The sequence below is a fragment of the Caretta caretta genome, chromosome 2, assembly GCF_965140235.1.
Source record: "Caretta caretta isolate rCarCar2 chromosome 2, rCarCar1.hap1, whole genome shotgun sequence".
NCBI classification, from domain to species: domain Eukaryota; kingdom Metazoa; phylum Chordata; order Testudines; family Cheloniidae; genus Caretta; species Caretta caretta.
This window is the reverse complement of record NC_134207.1, coordinates 1,830,598-1,845,557: the sequence shown is the minus strand read 5'-3', so window position 1 is coordinate 1,845,557 and position 14,960 is coordinate 1,830,598. Positions and strand designations below refer to the sequence as shown.

The following is a 14,960-nucleotide window of genomic DNA, read 5'->3' as shown; positions in this document are numbered from 1 at the left end:
AAGCTTGTTAATAAATCATAGATTCATAGATACTAAGGTCAGAAGGGACCATTATGATTATCTAGTCTGACCTTCTGCACAACGCAGGCCACAGAATCTCACCCACCAGCCCTCGCCCTTGAGCCAGTCGTACAGCCAGCGCAAAGGCTGAGCAGCATGTGTGCTGGGAATAAAACACCAAAACCCAGAACTCACTGATGGATACTTAACTTGGGTGTATAAAAGGGAATCTTGAGTAGGGGGGGAGAGGTTCTTTTATCTCTGCAGTATCTGGTATTGGGATGGGAAGTGGGACCCGGAGAGGCCAGAACAGGCCTTGGAGCAGGTAGGAACTCCCAGGACCCTTCCTCCCAGCCTAGAGCAGGCTGCCCACCCCACCCCCACCAAGGCTCAGTAGCTCTCTTGTTCCCCCTTCTTATCCGTCTGGCTCCCTATTCGCATGGAGCTTCCACCCCTGCAGGAACAAATATTTGGTGATGGGCTCCTTGATCTAGCAGGGAAAGGTCGAACACGATCCAATGGCTGGAGTTTGAATCTAGACCAATTCAGACTGGAAATAAGGCGTTAACAGTGAGGGTAACTAACCATGGGCCTGTGGAGAACACTTGCAAGGCCAGTTTAATTCACTTGTAGTTCAGACACCTTCTCAAATGCACTGCTGGAATTACCCAGGCAAAACCACAGTTCCCCTCGGTGCATTCGCCAATGATGATGTCGTGAATGATTATGGACAGTAATGCTGGTGGCATCCATGTCTAACATCCACGGAGGTTGTCATTGAAGGACAGTCATCTGCTTGGAGCAATGTGGCATTCCTGATTTGCAATTGGAGTTCGTCCTGCTCGGGGGGGCTGCCCCCACAGGCTGAAGAGCTCCACCCAGCTGAAGCGGTCTGGTTTCTTTTCAAGGTGCCAGCCACCGACCTTTCACACCCCTGCTTTTAATAGAAACCCCTCTGCTTCACAAAGGCAAGTGATGATGACTTTGGCTGTTGGTCGGAGGTTTCGCTGGCCATTTGGGACATTTTATAGGAGTTGGGCGCTCATCCCCAACCCCATCCTGGCCCTAATAGCCCTTTTAGGAGGCTAGCAAGAGGTCAAGCAAGTGTTCTCCACTGGCCCGTAGCATGTTTTTGCCCTGAGAGCAGGCTGCCCCCTGCTACTACAACATGAGCTCTCCTGGTAAGGGGCTGTGATGGACTGGGAGTGGAAGGAAATGTGCTGATTTGGGGTGGCGATGACAGAATGTGAGCGCATGGGGGTGCGCTGCCGGTGAGGAAGTAGATCAGCCCCTATAAGTTGATCAGCAGCAGGTTAATGACCTCAGCTTGGCAGCCTGTCCTCATCATGTGACTTGTCTAGTGTTCTGCCCTGCCACTGACTGTGATGATGAAGAGTCTGAGACGGTGTTAGCAGCTGCTCACCGGAGAGTCGTGTTAATTGGACCAGGCGACTGGAATGCCTGCATTGGTCCTGAGAGTTCTCTAGAATGGTGCCGCTGTGTCGGGAAGCTGGGCATGACCAGGCAGCAGAGGACTGCGACTCAGTGCAATTAGCAAATGCCTTGTTCAAGCACAAACTGTCCAGGCAGTGGGTGTGGACAGTGCTGTATCTGGGGACTCACTGACTCCATTGTAATTTCGAACAGGCAGTGTGATGGGGAGTTGATTCTTCTAGAAGGCAGACAGGATCTGATCGTAACGTAGTAATAGCCAACATAAAGATCAAACAGCAAAGAAAGAATGACCTGCAGGTATCTTCAGGCTCTGTTATAATGTCGACAAACTGAAAGTCCAATGAACAAGTGGAATTCAAGAAGACAATTGAACAAAAGCTGCAAACAGTTGAGCTTCTGCGCAAGTAGCGTAAATCAAATAGAGTACATCGTCTGCTGCACTACAGAGATGGTGGATGAATTCCTGGGGAAACAGATCCTAAAGAAGAAACCTTGGAACACGGAGAAGATTGAGTTGTGTGATCAACGAAAGAAGCTAAGAGCACAATGGAAGATGGATTAAACAGCAAGAGATCAATATTCCCTTATGATGCCAGAAATAAATGCACTGATTAAAGTGGCAAAAGAAGATTGGCTTGAACAACAGTGCAGTGATATACGGAACGGCTTTGTGGCAAATGCCAGTAGGAAGGCCTGCCAAACCATCAAGACACTCTTGAAAGGTCTCTCTGACAGGAAACACACCTTTTCACCCCCATGTGCCAGGAACTGTATATTGTAACCCAAACAAATGTTACGCTGGAAGTGAAAAAAGCAGAGGGGATATCTGTGAGAAGTTTGACTTATCCCTGTGAACCTCCTCCTGCAACTGAAGAAGTTGTGGATGGAGTGTGGACACTGAAAAACAGTGAAGTCCTTGAAGTGGACAACATACAAACAGAACAAATCCAAAGGGGTGGAGCGGCCCCCATCCCAACTTGTCAGTGCCATTTGGGAGCCTGGAAGATGGCCCAAGACTTGGGAACTCTGCTGCTTCTGGAAATTTCTGCACAGTCTCATTCTGGACGCCCGCAGTAAAAAGTCTGCTATGCATCATTCTGAAGAGAAGGCTCTCAGAAGAGGGCAGTTTCTGTCTGAAGAACAAGCGGGACTTAGATCCCAATGAAGTACAGTGGAGCAAATGTTCAGTCCGTATGTGATATGGAGAATGATGGGAAGCTGCTCCACGCTTTGGTGGATTTTGCTAAGGCGTTTGTCAGCATCTGGCACAAACTTCTTGAGGTGGCTGCTCGGAGCTGGTGAAAATGTAATAAGGCCGATCCAAAATCTCTGTGGAAGTTCAGCAGCTCTGGGGCATGCCGGGCATGAGCAAAGTAGTTGGTTCAACTTGAGGATAACTGTCAGACAGGGCTGCTGGTTATCACTGATCCTCTTCAGCAGTTATCCTGAAGACATCTTAAGACCCACTGGTGGAAACCTCCAGGAGAGAGTACGCGTAGGTGAACAACAAGCTAGTCAGCTGTGCTTCGCCCATGATATTGACCTGATTGGATTGTCCCAAGAGGAGGTTGTTGCAAGACGAGGCTTCACTCTGTCTGTCTCTCCCCCTAAGCACCCCCCTCCTGATGCTCTTTATAGGGGAAACAGCTCCTCTGACCCCAGCTGGCTCTACTGATTAAAACCCAGGCCCCACCCCGGGTGTGGCAGGCAGGGATCACTGGACAGGGCTGGCCAGCTCCCAGCCTCTGGCCCTTGAAAGGCCAGGCTGCCCCACACTGGCTTTAAGAAGACAGCGCTCTATGGGGCTTGGAAAGGGATCTGGGAGCTGCCGGGCCAGTCTCAGCCCCTGGCTCCTTGGCCTCTCATTCTGTTGGGAAGCCTCCATGTCTAGTGCTGATCATGTGGCAGGTGCCCTATGGGACCCAACAGACATGGTACTGCCAACCAGAAAGGCTCAAAGATTGCGAGTCAGACCCCAGGACTCATGGGGGGCCCAGAAGTCATGAGACTTCATGGAAAGAGATGAATGAGGGGTTGATGTCATGATTTTGGGGGGGACAATTAGTGCTGCCAGTGGTCCCAAATGTACTAAGGGGACTTTAGCCCCTGCTGCAGGAGCACTCACCCCCATATCTGCCTGTCCCCTGCTCCTCCAGCAATTCTGTTCCCCAGCTTCCTCTCTGCTCCTCTTGGGGCTCTCCCCCAGATCTGGGTGGTAGGCTGCAGAAGGGTCCCCTTCCAAGCAGGGGGCAGCTCCAGGGGTTCTTCCCCCTGTGACCTGACGGATTCTCACTGGCCCTGGGGAATTTAGCAGATGGTCACTAAGGTGACTGACTCTCAGTTAATCCCACAGCTTCAAGTGTCACCGTTGCCTGGTGGGCCAGGAGGCCAGCAGGCCCCAGAGAGGTGGGGGGAAACGACACCAGAGTGCAGGAGGTCTTGCAGTAGGCGACTGATAAACGGAACACGGACACACCTCACGTCTTCAGTCCCATTTCCCCATAAAGCCTCTTACTGCTCAGGCAAGGCCGCAGATTCCTGGGTGTGCAGGAGCCGCTGGCTGGCTCCCTGACTAGCTTCCTGATAGGCCACTGATGAGCCCAGCTGCCCTGCCTTGGAACTGAGAGTGGTCACAGCTCCTAAAGCAGCGGCTCCGCCTCTGGCTGATGACTCTGGTTTACCCTCTGGCTCTGGCATTTGAATCATAGAAGATTAGGGTTGGAAGAGACCTCAGGAGGTCATCTAGTCCAATCCCCAACTATATCATCCCAGCCAGGGCTTTGTCAAGCCGGGCCTTAAAAACCTCTAAGGATGGAGATTCCGCTACCTCCCTAGGGAACCCATTCCAATGCTTCACCATCCTCCTACTGAAATAGTGTTTCCTAATATCCAACCTAAACCTCCCCCACTGCAACTTGAGACTATTGCTCCTTGTTCTGTCATCTGCCACCACTGAGAACAGCCGAGCTCCATCCTCTTGGGAACCCCCTTTCAGGTTGCTGAAGGCTGCTATCAAATCACCCCTCACTCTTCTCTTCTGCAGACTAAACAAGCCCAGTTTCCTCAGCCTCTCCTCATAACTCATGTGTCCCAGCCCCTGATAGTTTTCGTTGCCCTCCGCTGGACTCTCTCCAATTTGTCCACATCCCTTCTGTAGTGGGGGGACCAAAACAGGACACAATACTCCAGGTGTGGCCTCTCCAGTGCCAAATAGAGGGGGATAATCACTTCCCTCGATCTGCTGGCAATGCTCCTAGTAATGCAGCCCAATAAGCAGTTAGCCTTCTTGGCAACAAGGACACACTGTTGACTCATATCCAGCTTCTCATGCACTGTGATCCCCTTTTCTGCAGAACTGCTGCTTAGCCACTCGGCCCTCAGCCTGTAGCAGTACATGGGATTCTTCCTTCCTAAGTGCAGGACTCTGCACTTGTCCTGGTTGAACCTCATCAGATTTCTTTTGGCCTAATCCTCCAATCTGTTTAGGTCACTCTCGACCCTATCCCTACACTCCAGCGTATCTACCTCTCCCCCCAGCTTAGTGTCATCCACGAACCTGCTGAGGGTGCAATTCATCCCATCATCCAGATCATTAATAAAGAAGTTGAACAAAACTGGCCCCAGGACCAACCCTTGGGGCGCTCTGCTTGACACTGGCTGCCAACTAGATATGAAGCTGTTGATCACTACCCATTGAGCCCAATAATCTAGCCAACTTTCTATCCACCTTATAGTCCAGGTGGACCGATCTGGCTTCTGTCCCTCCGGCCCTGACCTTTGGCTTGTTCCAGGGCTCTGCCCACCCTGGAGCCAGCTCAACCTGGTAGCCAAACTCTCATTTCAACTAGTGGGCCTGACCACTCACACCCCAGGTGGCTAGGGAGGCAGGTCCCAGCCTGGACCCAGGCTCCCCAAACTCAGCCCCTTTTCAAGGTGATTGTCTCCTGTCCCTTCTGGAGTGGTTTTCCCCTCGGTGCACCTTCAGCCTCCTCTCTCACTGCAGTGAGCTGGCTCTGGCGTATACAGACCCTGCCCACTCCAGCAGCATCAGAGAGGAGTAGTTAATTGGAGTCAGATGCTTGGGTCTTTATTTTCTTCCCCAGTCAAGCGCGGGTGTAAGCCCTAACGTTTGCAGAATGTGCACACCCCTCTGCCATCCCTCCTCCACGCGAGGATCCCGGGCATGGGCTGAGCCTGCCCTTCTCTCCTGTTGTGGTAGACCTCTTGGTCTTTGATGTGCCCAGGCTTCCACCGTCCTACTTCAGGAAGGGGCCTTGGCCTCCTACTATGTGATCCCTGCATGTGTATCAGCTGTGTAATGGGGCTCCCCTTTGTCAGCCAACCTGCCTTGCAGCACAGCCCCTCCTTCTCGGCAAATACCCCAGAGCTCAGATATTCCCCTTAGGGCAGCCACCTGCCCTCCAGCTGCCCCCTCTTCTCTGCAATGGACTGGCTCTGCAGGAGCATTTCAGTATGGAGCTTGGACAGCACCTCCTCCTGCAACTGCTGCTCTCTCTCCTGTTCCTCTCCTCTGAGGCAGGTCACTTCCTACTCTCTCTGGACGGCTTGGGTCAAAATCTCATCCCTCGTTCCTCCTTGTGCTTGCCAGCACTCTGTCGAGTGAGTCTGGCTGTTTTTGTGAGAGGATTTCAGCCCAGTGCCCATCAGCCACACTAACCCTTCTCTCTGATCTCCCCAGTCTGGCTGCGGGGCCACGCCTACCTTGCCCAGTCTCCCCGTTTGCGCTATGGGACACCCCTTCCATTGGTGGCCCTCCACGTCCCTTCTTTGAAACAGTCTCCCATAGTCCCTATTGGTCCCTTGCTGCTTCGGCGTTGAGCCCAGCCTCACAGCTCCACTGTACATCCCTGGGTGTGCTCCGGTTCTCCGCTCAGGGCCAGCATTCTCTGCCGTGTGGCTTCCTCTGCTCTCGGGGCCATTTCACCGGTTTCGCTGCTGGGCTGTCTCTCAGTGAGGCTCTGAACCCCGCTGAGTCCTTGACCCCCACCTGTCACTATTTGAGGGGCTGCTCCAGCTTCCCGGCTGGTCCAAAGCTTCCTTCCCTGCTCTGCTCTGCTCTGCTCTGGGAGAAGCCTGTAGCTTCTTCTCCTAGCCTCTGCCTGAGCACAGTCGTCTTCCCCCCGTGTACTGGGCAGGGAGGGTCTTCTCAGCTAGTGACAGCTCCAGCTCTTTCTGCCTCTCTTCCGAGCTAGAGACTTTCTGCGGCTGGCTACCTACTTCCGTGCTTTGCCGGAGCCATTGCAACTTTGAGCATAACAAAGCCTTGAGCTTTCGTTATTCTGGAGCTGCCCGCTGGGAAAGGGCAGAAATCGGGTTCTCTGGGTTCCTCTTTTTCTCCTTCCCTTTATTCAGCTGCTCTCCGAGGTGGCTCTTCTCAGCCTCCGTGTTTCACCCAGCCCTGAGATCCTGCTTCTTGCATGCCTCTCTATGCAGTCCCTCATCTGCCTTCTGCAGCCTGGACCGTGAGCCCTGGCGTCTTCCTCTTGGCTAATTTGTTCTTTCCCGGCAGCCACAGTCAGAGAACCCTTTTCTTCCTGAGCACCTCTGGCTTCTTCAGCTGCCTCCTGGACCTGTCATGAGCCTGTTACCAGACTGGACAGGCAGGTTCCTGGGCTGAGAGCAGCATTGTTGTACCTCCTCATGCCAAATGGGAGCTCAAACCTTGCTGCCATTCTCCCACTTTTGACTCTATGTCCCAGGGGCCCCAGGTTTGCTTATTGCTGGGGCCCCAGACTTCCCTTTGCTCCTGTCCAATTGCCCAGAGGTGAGGCTCTTCTTAGGGCCTTTCAACACGTCCTGCTTCCCCCACACAAAATGCATCTGTTCCCCGGGGACTTGCCCTACCTTGTCCTCTCCATATCTTCGCAGTAGGGCAGGCCCCTGTACACAGCATCTCCCTAGAGCCTGGCCTGGATCCTGTCCCCATGCACAGGACAAGCAGTGCTCCAGCAGCCAGTAAGGCTCCCCCATCTGGCTGGACAGCCTGGCTCCTCTCGGGGGGAGTTCCCCCATTCTGCTGGGCGGTGCAGTCCGGCCCCTCTTGGGGGAAGCTCTGGGGCCCCGCTGGGCGGCCTGGCCCCTCTCGGTGGGGAGCTCCGGGGCCCCGCTGGGCGGCCTGGCCCCTCTTGAGGGGAAGCTCTGGGGCCCTGCTGGGCAGCCTGGCCCCTCTCGGTGTGGAGCTCCGGGGCCCCGCTGGGTGGCCTGGCCCCTCTCTGGGGGGAAGCTCTGGGGCCCTGCTAGGCGGCCTGGCCCCTCTCGGTGGGGAGCCCCGCTGGGCGGCCTGGCCCCTCTCGGTGGGGAGCTCCGGGGCCCCGCTGGGCGGCCTGGCCCCTCTCGGTGGGGAGCTCCGGGGCCCCGCTGGGTGGCCTGGCCCCTCTCGGTGGGGAGCTCCGGGGCCCCGCTGGGCGGTCTGGCCCCTCTTGGGGGAAGCTCCGGGGCCCCGCTGGGCGGCCTGGCCCCTCTCGGTGGGGAGCTCCGGGGCCCCCTGGGCGGCCTGGCCCCTCTCGGTGGGGAGCTCCGGGGCCCCCTGGGCGGCCTGGCCCCTCTCGGTGGGGAGCTCCGGGGCCCCGCTGGGTGGCCTGGCCCCTCTCTGGGGGGAAGCTCTGGGGCCCTGCTAGGCGGCCTGGCCCCTCTCGCGGGGAGCTCCGGGACCTGCTGGGCAAGGTGCCCTGACCTCTCCCTGGCTCTGTTCTGCAGGCCCTGGAGGATGAGCGGCTGCAGAACTTCCAGCAGTTGCTGCAGCTGGAGGAGGAGGTGCTGGTGCCCAGCCAGGAGGCCATGGAGTGCCGGATCTGCTACCTGCCCGTGGCTCCAGGGGACGGGGTGCTGCTTCGCGAGTGTCTGCACAACTTCTGCAGGTACGGCTGCCCAGCCGGCACCCCCAGGCCACGGTGTGTGGGCGCCGCGAGGCAGAGACTGCTGCAGAGCCGGGGGATGGAGACCGTGGGATCGGGCCGGAGCCACCAGCTCCTCCCTGGTGTCCATTCCCTGGTCCCTGCCATGCAGCGCTTGGACTCCATCCCTGAGGCCCTGTGCTGGGAGCCTGCGTCTGAGCCAGACTTTGGGCCCTCGCGGGGCTGCGAGGGCTGAGAGCTCAGACCATGGGGCCACAGCTGCCGGGTCAGGGGAGGGGTTCCCTGGGGTGACTGCACCCTGTCCCCACAGAGACTGCCTGCGGCAGGTGATCATCTACAGCCAGGAACCCCAGGTGTCCTGCCCCTTCCGCGATGACACCTACGCCTGCAGCAGCAAGCTCCAGGAACGGGAGGTCCGGGCGGTGAGTCCCTGCAGTGGGCAAGGAGGGCTCCAGCTTCCAAGAGCTGGCCTGCAGGCCCCAGCGGGTGGGCGAGCGGGTGTGGGGCACGATCTCGGCTGGTTCCATAGGACCAGCCCCAGTGCTCGAGGGGAGGCACAGCGGGAGATGGGGGGAGTGGGGTAAACACTGGAATGGGTTACCTAGGGAGGTGGTAGAATCTCCTTCCTTAGAGGTTTTTAAGGTCAGGCTTGACAAAGCCCTGGCTGGGATGATTTAACTGGGAATTGGTCCTGCTTCGAGCAGGGGGTTGGACTAGATGACCTTCAGGGGTCCCTTCCAACCCTGATATTCTATGATTCTATGAAATGTTATCAGACAAATGCCTGGGCCCCCAGGGACTTGCTGGGAGGCTCTGACCCCCCCGCGCTGCCATCAGATCCCAGAGGCCTGGCCCCCTTCTCCCCTCCCCCCTTGGATCTTGGGGACCTGCACACTTAAGCCAGGCTAGCCCCTGCCCCACAGCCACCTTCTGTCAGGGCAGAGCTCCCAGAAGGGGCCCCTGCAGCCTGTCCCTGCCCCTGGCGGCTCTGGATGAGGTGGGCATGGCCAGGAGTGGTGTGACCTCCTCGGGGCTCTGGGCCCACAGCTGGTGTCAGCAGAGGAGTACAAGCGGTTCCTGGAGCGGGGCCTGGTGGCAGCGGAGAGACGCACCCAGAACAGCTATCACTGCAAAACCGCAGACTGCCAGGGCTGGTGCATCTACGAGGACGCCGTCAACGAGTTCCGCTGCCCCATCTGCTGGGGCCTGAACTGCTTGCTCTGCAAGGTGAGCCCCGGGGGCCCTGCGGGGGGGAGCCCGGGGGGGCAGGCCGCTCTGCTCTCCGGTGGGGATGGACGTGGGGCCCTGCCTGCAGCTGCTGCCATCCTGTGGAGACTGCCGCGCACAGTGCTCCAGCAGCCAGGCCCTGCGCAGTCGGGTGGAACGGTGCATGCTGGGATGGGTCATTTCTGCAGCAGGGATTCCAAGGCCAGCAGGGACCATTGTGATGCTCTAGTGACCTCCTGCCTCGTACAGGCCTGGGAACAGGCCCAGGTCATTCCTAGCGCTGAGCTTTTAGACAAACAGCCTGTCTGGATTTAAAAACTGCCAGTGACAGAGAATCCACCATGAGCCTTGGGAAATTGCTCCAGTGGTTAATTCCTCTATGTTAAAAACGTACGTCCTATTTCCAGTGTGAATGTGTCTAGTTTCAACGTCCAGCCATTGGCTCGGGTCAGACCTTTTCCTGCTAGACTGAAGAGCCCATGATCAAATCTCTGTTCCCCACGTAGGTACTTATAGACTGTGACCAAGTCACCCCTTAACCAGCTCCTTGTTATGTTAAACAAACGGAGCTCCTGGAGTCTCTCACTGAACGGCAGGTTTCTAACCCTGTAATCATTCCCATGGCTCGTCTCTGACCCCTCCCCAATGTATCATCATCCTTCTTGAATTGTGGACACCAGAACTGGACCCAAGATTCCAGCAGCCCTTGCACCAGGGCTACATACAGAGCAGCAGGAGCATGGGAGGAGAGGGCAGCAGAGTAGGGGGTTGGGGAGGGGAGGTCTGAAGCAGGGGGGTCTGGAGCATGGGGGGTGGGGTCCAGAGCACTGGAGCTGTGCAGGGGATGGGGAGGGGGATGGAGAGGGGGTCCAGAGCAGTGGGGGTGGGACATACAGGATGGGTAGGGTGGCCCAGAGCAGTGGGGGGTAGGACAGGGGGAGAGAAGAGAGGAGGGGGTCTGGAGAGGGAGGGGAGGGGAGGTGTCCAGAGAACTCAACAAGCATGTGGACAAGGGGGAGCCAGTGGATATAATGTACTTCGATTTGCAGAAAGCCTTGACAAGGTCCCTCACCAAAGGCTCCTAAGCAAAGTAAACTGTCATGGGATAAGAGGGAAGCTCCTCTCAGGGATTGGTAACTGGTTAAAAGATAGGAAACAAAGGATAGGAATAAATGGTCAGTTTTCAGAATGGAGAGAGGTAAATAGTGGTGTCCCCCAGGGGTCTGTTCTGGGCCCAGTCCTATTCAACATATTCATAAATGCTCTAGGAAAAGGGGTAAACAGTGAGGTGGCAAAATTTGCAGATGATACAAAACTACTCAATGACAGGTTTCAGAGTAGCAGCCGTGTTAGTCTGTATTTGCAAAAAGAAAAGGAGGACTTGTGGCACCTTAGAGACTAACCAATTTATCTGAGCATGAGCTTTCGTGAGCTACAGCTCACTTCATCGGATGCATACGGTGGAAAGTACAGAAGATCTTTTTATACATGGTTTGTGTGTATAAAAAGATCTTCTGTACTTTCCACAGTATGCATCCGATGAAGTGAGCTGTAGCTCTCGAAAGCCTATGCTCAAATAAATTGGTTAGTCTCTAAGGTGCCACAAGTCCTCCTTTTCTTTTTTGCAAAACTACTCAGGATACTTAAGTCCCAGGCAGCCTGTGAAGAGCTACAAAGGGATCTCACAAAACTGGGTGACTGGGCAACCAAATGGCAGATGAAATTCAATGTTGATAAATGCAAAGTAATACACATTGGAAAACATCATCCCAACTATACATATACAATGACGGGCTCTAAATTAGCTGTTACCACTCAAGAAAGAGATCTCAGAGTCATTGGGGAGAGTTCTCTGAAAACATCCACTCACTGTGCAGCCGCAGCCAAAAAACGAACAGAAAGTTGGGAATCATTAAGAAAGGGATAGATAATAAGACAGAAAAGATCATGTTGCCTCTGTATAAATCCCTGGTATGTCCACACCTTGAATACTGCGTGCAGATGGGGTCGCCCCATCTTAAAAAAGATCTATTGGAATTGGAAAAGTTTCAGAAAAGGGCAACAAAAATGATTCGGGGTCTGGAACAGCTGCCATATGAGGAGAGATTAATAAGAGTGGGACTTTTCAGCATGGAAAAGCGACGACTAAGGGGGGATATGATAGAGGTCTATACAATCATGACTGGTGTGGAGCAAGTAAATAAGGAAGTGTGATTTACCCTTTCACATAACACAAGAGTGAGGGGTCACCCAGTAAAAGTAACAGGCAGCAGGTTTAACACAAACAAAAGGAAGTATTTTTTCACACAACACACAGTCAACCTGTGGAATTGTTTGCCAGCGGATGTTGTGAAGGCCAAGACGCTCATAGGGTTCAAGAAGGGTCCTCTCAGCACGACCACCAAGTTTAGGATCTAGCTGAGCTGTACTGCTCCAGCCGGCTGTGAAACAGGGACACTGTGCCGCTCCAACGGGGCAAAGCCGGGGGCTCCCCACACAACACGCCAGCGCCTTCTGTTGGGCAAAAAGTAGAATGACTTTTTTCCTAACGCAGAGGGGTTCGTGATCTCCGGATTTTGGGACTGTCATGGAGCTACAGGCTCTGTGCTATGCCCCTGCTTGGGAACAGTCCCTTGGAGGCGCCCTTCAGTGTGATGGGGTCCCCCGCAGTCTCACCGCCACCTCCTGGACTGAGCTCCCGGGGGGCTCCAGCTCTGCTGCGTCATGCCGGGAGTGCTGGCCTGCAAGTCCCACTGAGACAGACCCTGGGAGAGAGTCTGGGGGGGATGAGTTCACCAGCCAGTGTTTGCAGTAACCAGGCAGTGCAGGGTTTGTTAGTCAGCTGGGACGCAGCCGGGGCTGGCCCTAGCTCAGCACCAAGAACTGAGGGTAAAAGCACCATCTGTCTGCTGAGCTGGAGCAATCAGCCAGCCAAGCTGCAGGGGCTGCGTCCCAGACTCCGTCTCTCTCTGACCTCTTCAGTCTGCCCCTGGAGAGCCCCAGGCTTCATCCCCTGCTGCTCACGGCTGGAGCTGGGGTCTCTGCTCCACTTCCCTGCTGAGCAGTGGAGATGTCACCTTCCTCTGAGTCGTTGGGGCTTCCTAGTCGCCTTGTGAGCTTCTGCATTGACATGGGGTTGCTTCCAGCAGGTCCAGTTCCTGGCCCAGACAGCCAGGCATCACCCCCACCCTGTTCTGTGCTGCCCCGCATGAGCAGCTGTCACCCACTTCCTCCACTGGGGAGTGAATCAAAGTATAGAGGGGAACTGAGGCACACAAAGGCATCATAAAATTATACAAATAATTCCTACTTCATCCCAGGGCCCCGTCAGGATTTTTGGGTGGGAGGTTGCTCTGGGGCAGGGTGCAGCATGGGAGGAGGTGACATGGGGGGCTGAGGTGCAGGTTCTGGGGGAGGGCTTGAGCAGAACCAAGGGCTGCTGCGTTGCTGGGGCAGGGGGTGAGTCAGTCACTTAATATCCAAGCCCTGGGTCCTGCCCTGTGGCTGGGAGAATGCTGTATCCCCTGGCGGGGCGCCAAGCTCCCATGGCAGAGGGGGCCCTGGAGACTGAGAGGGGATTGGCCATTGCCCCGGGGTCAAAGCCCAGCCTCCCTGGCTCCCCCCCACCAAGCACCATAGGCAGGGGCCCATGGCGAAGTGCCAGGCCAGCTGGGAGCTGCTGTGTGGGGCTCTCAGCCGGCCCAGGGCCTACCCACGCAGAGGCTGCTGCAGGGGAGCAGGGGCTGATTGCTGCCCATCTCATCCCCCGCCCAGGCCATCCACGAGGGGAAGGACTGCCGCCAGTACCAGGACGACCTGCAGCTCCAGGCCCAGGACAACGCTGCGGCCCGGCAGACCAGCGACATGCTGCAGGTGGGAGCACGGCCCCGGGCGCCGGGCCCAGCCCAGGAGACCCCCCTGGCCATGCTGCAGGTCAAGGGGGAGCGGGGCACCGAGGGTCTCTTCCCGGCTCTGGCATGGTTTGCTGTATGGTCTTGGGGAAGGCCTGTGCCCCACCTGTAAAAGAGGGCTAGCAGGTCCCAGCCTCACTCCCAGCCCTGGGCTCCCCACAGCCCCAGGCACCCCCCAGCTCTGCCAGTGTCCCTCACTCCCAACCCGCAGCCCCTGCTAGCCCAGCCCTACACCCCCCCTGCCCCCCACCAGCTCTGCCAGTGCCCCTCCCAACCCGCAGCCCCTGCTAGCCCAGCCCCGGGCACCCCCACAGCTTGTCACAGCATCCCCGGGCGATGCTCTGGAACTGCTCCCCATGAAGCCAGGCAGGACCTGGGGAGGTCTCCTCTCTGGGAGCAACCTGTCTGCAGGACACACAGCTCACACAGCTTCCACCTTCCTGGGTCTGCCCTTGGAGCATTCAGCATCTTCTGCCCCTCCGTACGCTTCCCACAGCGAGTCGGCCCAGGCTGGGCTCCTGGGGAAGCCAGAGGGTCCTGCCCCCCAACTCCGCAGTCAGACGTGACTCTCAGCCAGCCAGTAAAACAGAAGGTTTATTAGACGACAGGAACATGGTCTAACACAGAGCTTGTAGGTGCAGAGAACAGGACCCCTCAGCCGGGTCCATTTTGGGGGGCTGTGAGCCAGACAACCACGTCTGCCCTTCACTCCATGGCCCCAGCCAGCCCCAAACGGACTCTCTCCAGCCCCTCCTCCTCTGGACTTTGTCCCTTTCCCGGGCCAGGAGGTCTCCTGATCTGTTTGTCTTCAACCCTTTAGCTCTCACCTTGCAAGGGGGAAGGGCCCAGGCCATCAATTGTCAGGAAACAGGATGTCGGCCATCCTCTGTGTCCAGACCCCTGCACACACCTGCCCTCTAGGGCTCTGCAGCAATCATACACCCTTATCCCACCACCGAGATACTTAAGAACTGCCTAGGGGAAACTGAGGCACCCCCACACTATTCAGAGGAAACATTAAGAACAGTCCCACTTTGTCACTCAGCTCTACCAGGGCCCTTCACTCCTGACTTGCAGCCCCGGCGAGCCCAGCCCTGGGCTCCCCCCTCTCCCAGCTCTGCCAACACCTCTCATCCCAACCCACAGCCCCCTGCTTGTCCAGCCCTGGGCTCCCCCCAGCTCTGTCTCCTCTGACTGCTGCCTTCCCCTCACAGACACTGGTGCAGATGGGCGAGGCCATGCACTGCCCCGTATGCCGGATCATCGTGCAGAAGAAGGACGGCTGTGACTGGATCCGCTGCACCGTCTGCCAGACGGAGATCTGCTGGGTGACCAAGGGGCCACGCTGGGGGCCTGGGGTGAGCTGTCACAGGACCAGCAGCCCTGGCCCCCAAGCACCTGTCCCCAGGGCAGGGAACTGCACCGGCCGTGCCAGGCTGGGCCTCTACTGCCTCCCCCAGGAGCTCATGTGGGGGAAGCTGGGCCATGGCTG

The 14,960-nt window shown here is 56.7% G+C and overlaps 1 protein-coding gene across 2 annotated transcripts in view; it reads left to right on the top strand.

The window, feature by feature from the left end:
- Positions 1–14,960, top strand: part of SHARPIN (SHANK associated RH domain interactor) — a 47,755-nt gene that overhangs the window by 26,072 nt on the left and 6,723 nt on the right. For both annotated transcript variants that reach the window (XR_012666833.1, XM_075124852.1), the window contains exons 9-13: positions 8,173–8,333; positions 8,641–8,752; positions 9,378–9,557; positions 13,332–13,430; positions 14,683–14,826. Coding sequence is in view for 1 of the 2 variants with exons in the window: in XM_075124852.1 (XP_074980953.1) it covers positions 8,173–8,333; positions 8,641–8,752; positions 9,378–9,557; positions 13,332–13,430; positions 14,683–14,826 (696 nt within the window). In the remaining variant the exon portion in view is untranslated. The remainder of the gene's footprint in view (positions 1–8,172; positions 8,334–8,640; positions 8,753–9,377; positions 9,558–13,331; positions 13,431–14,682; positions 14,827–14,960) is intronic.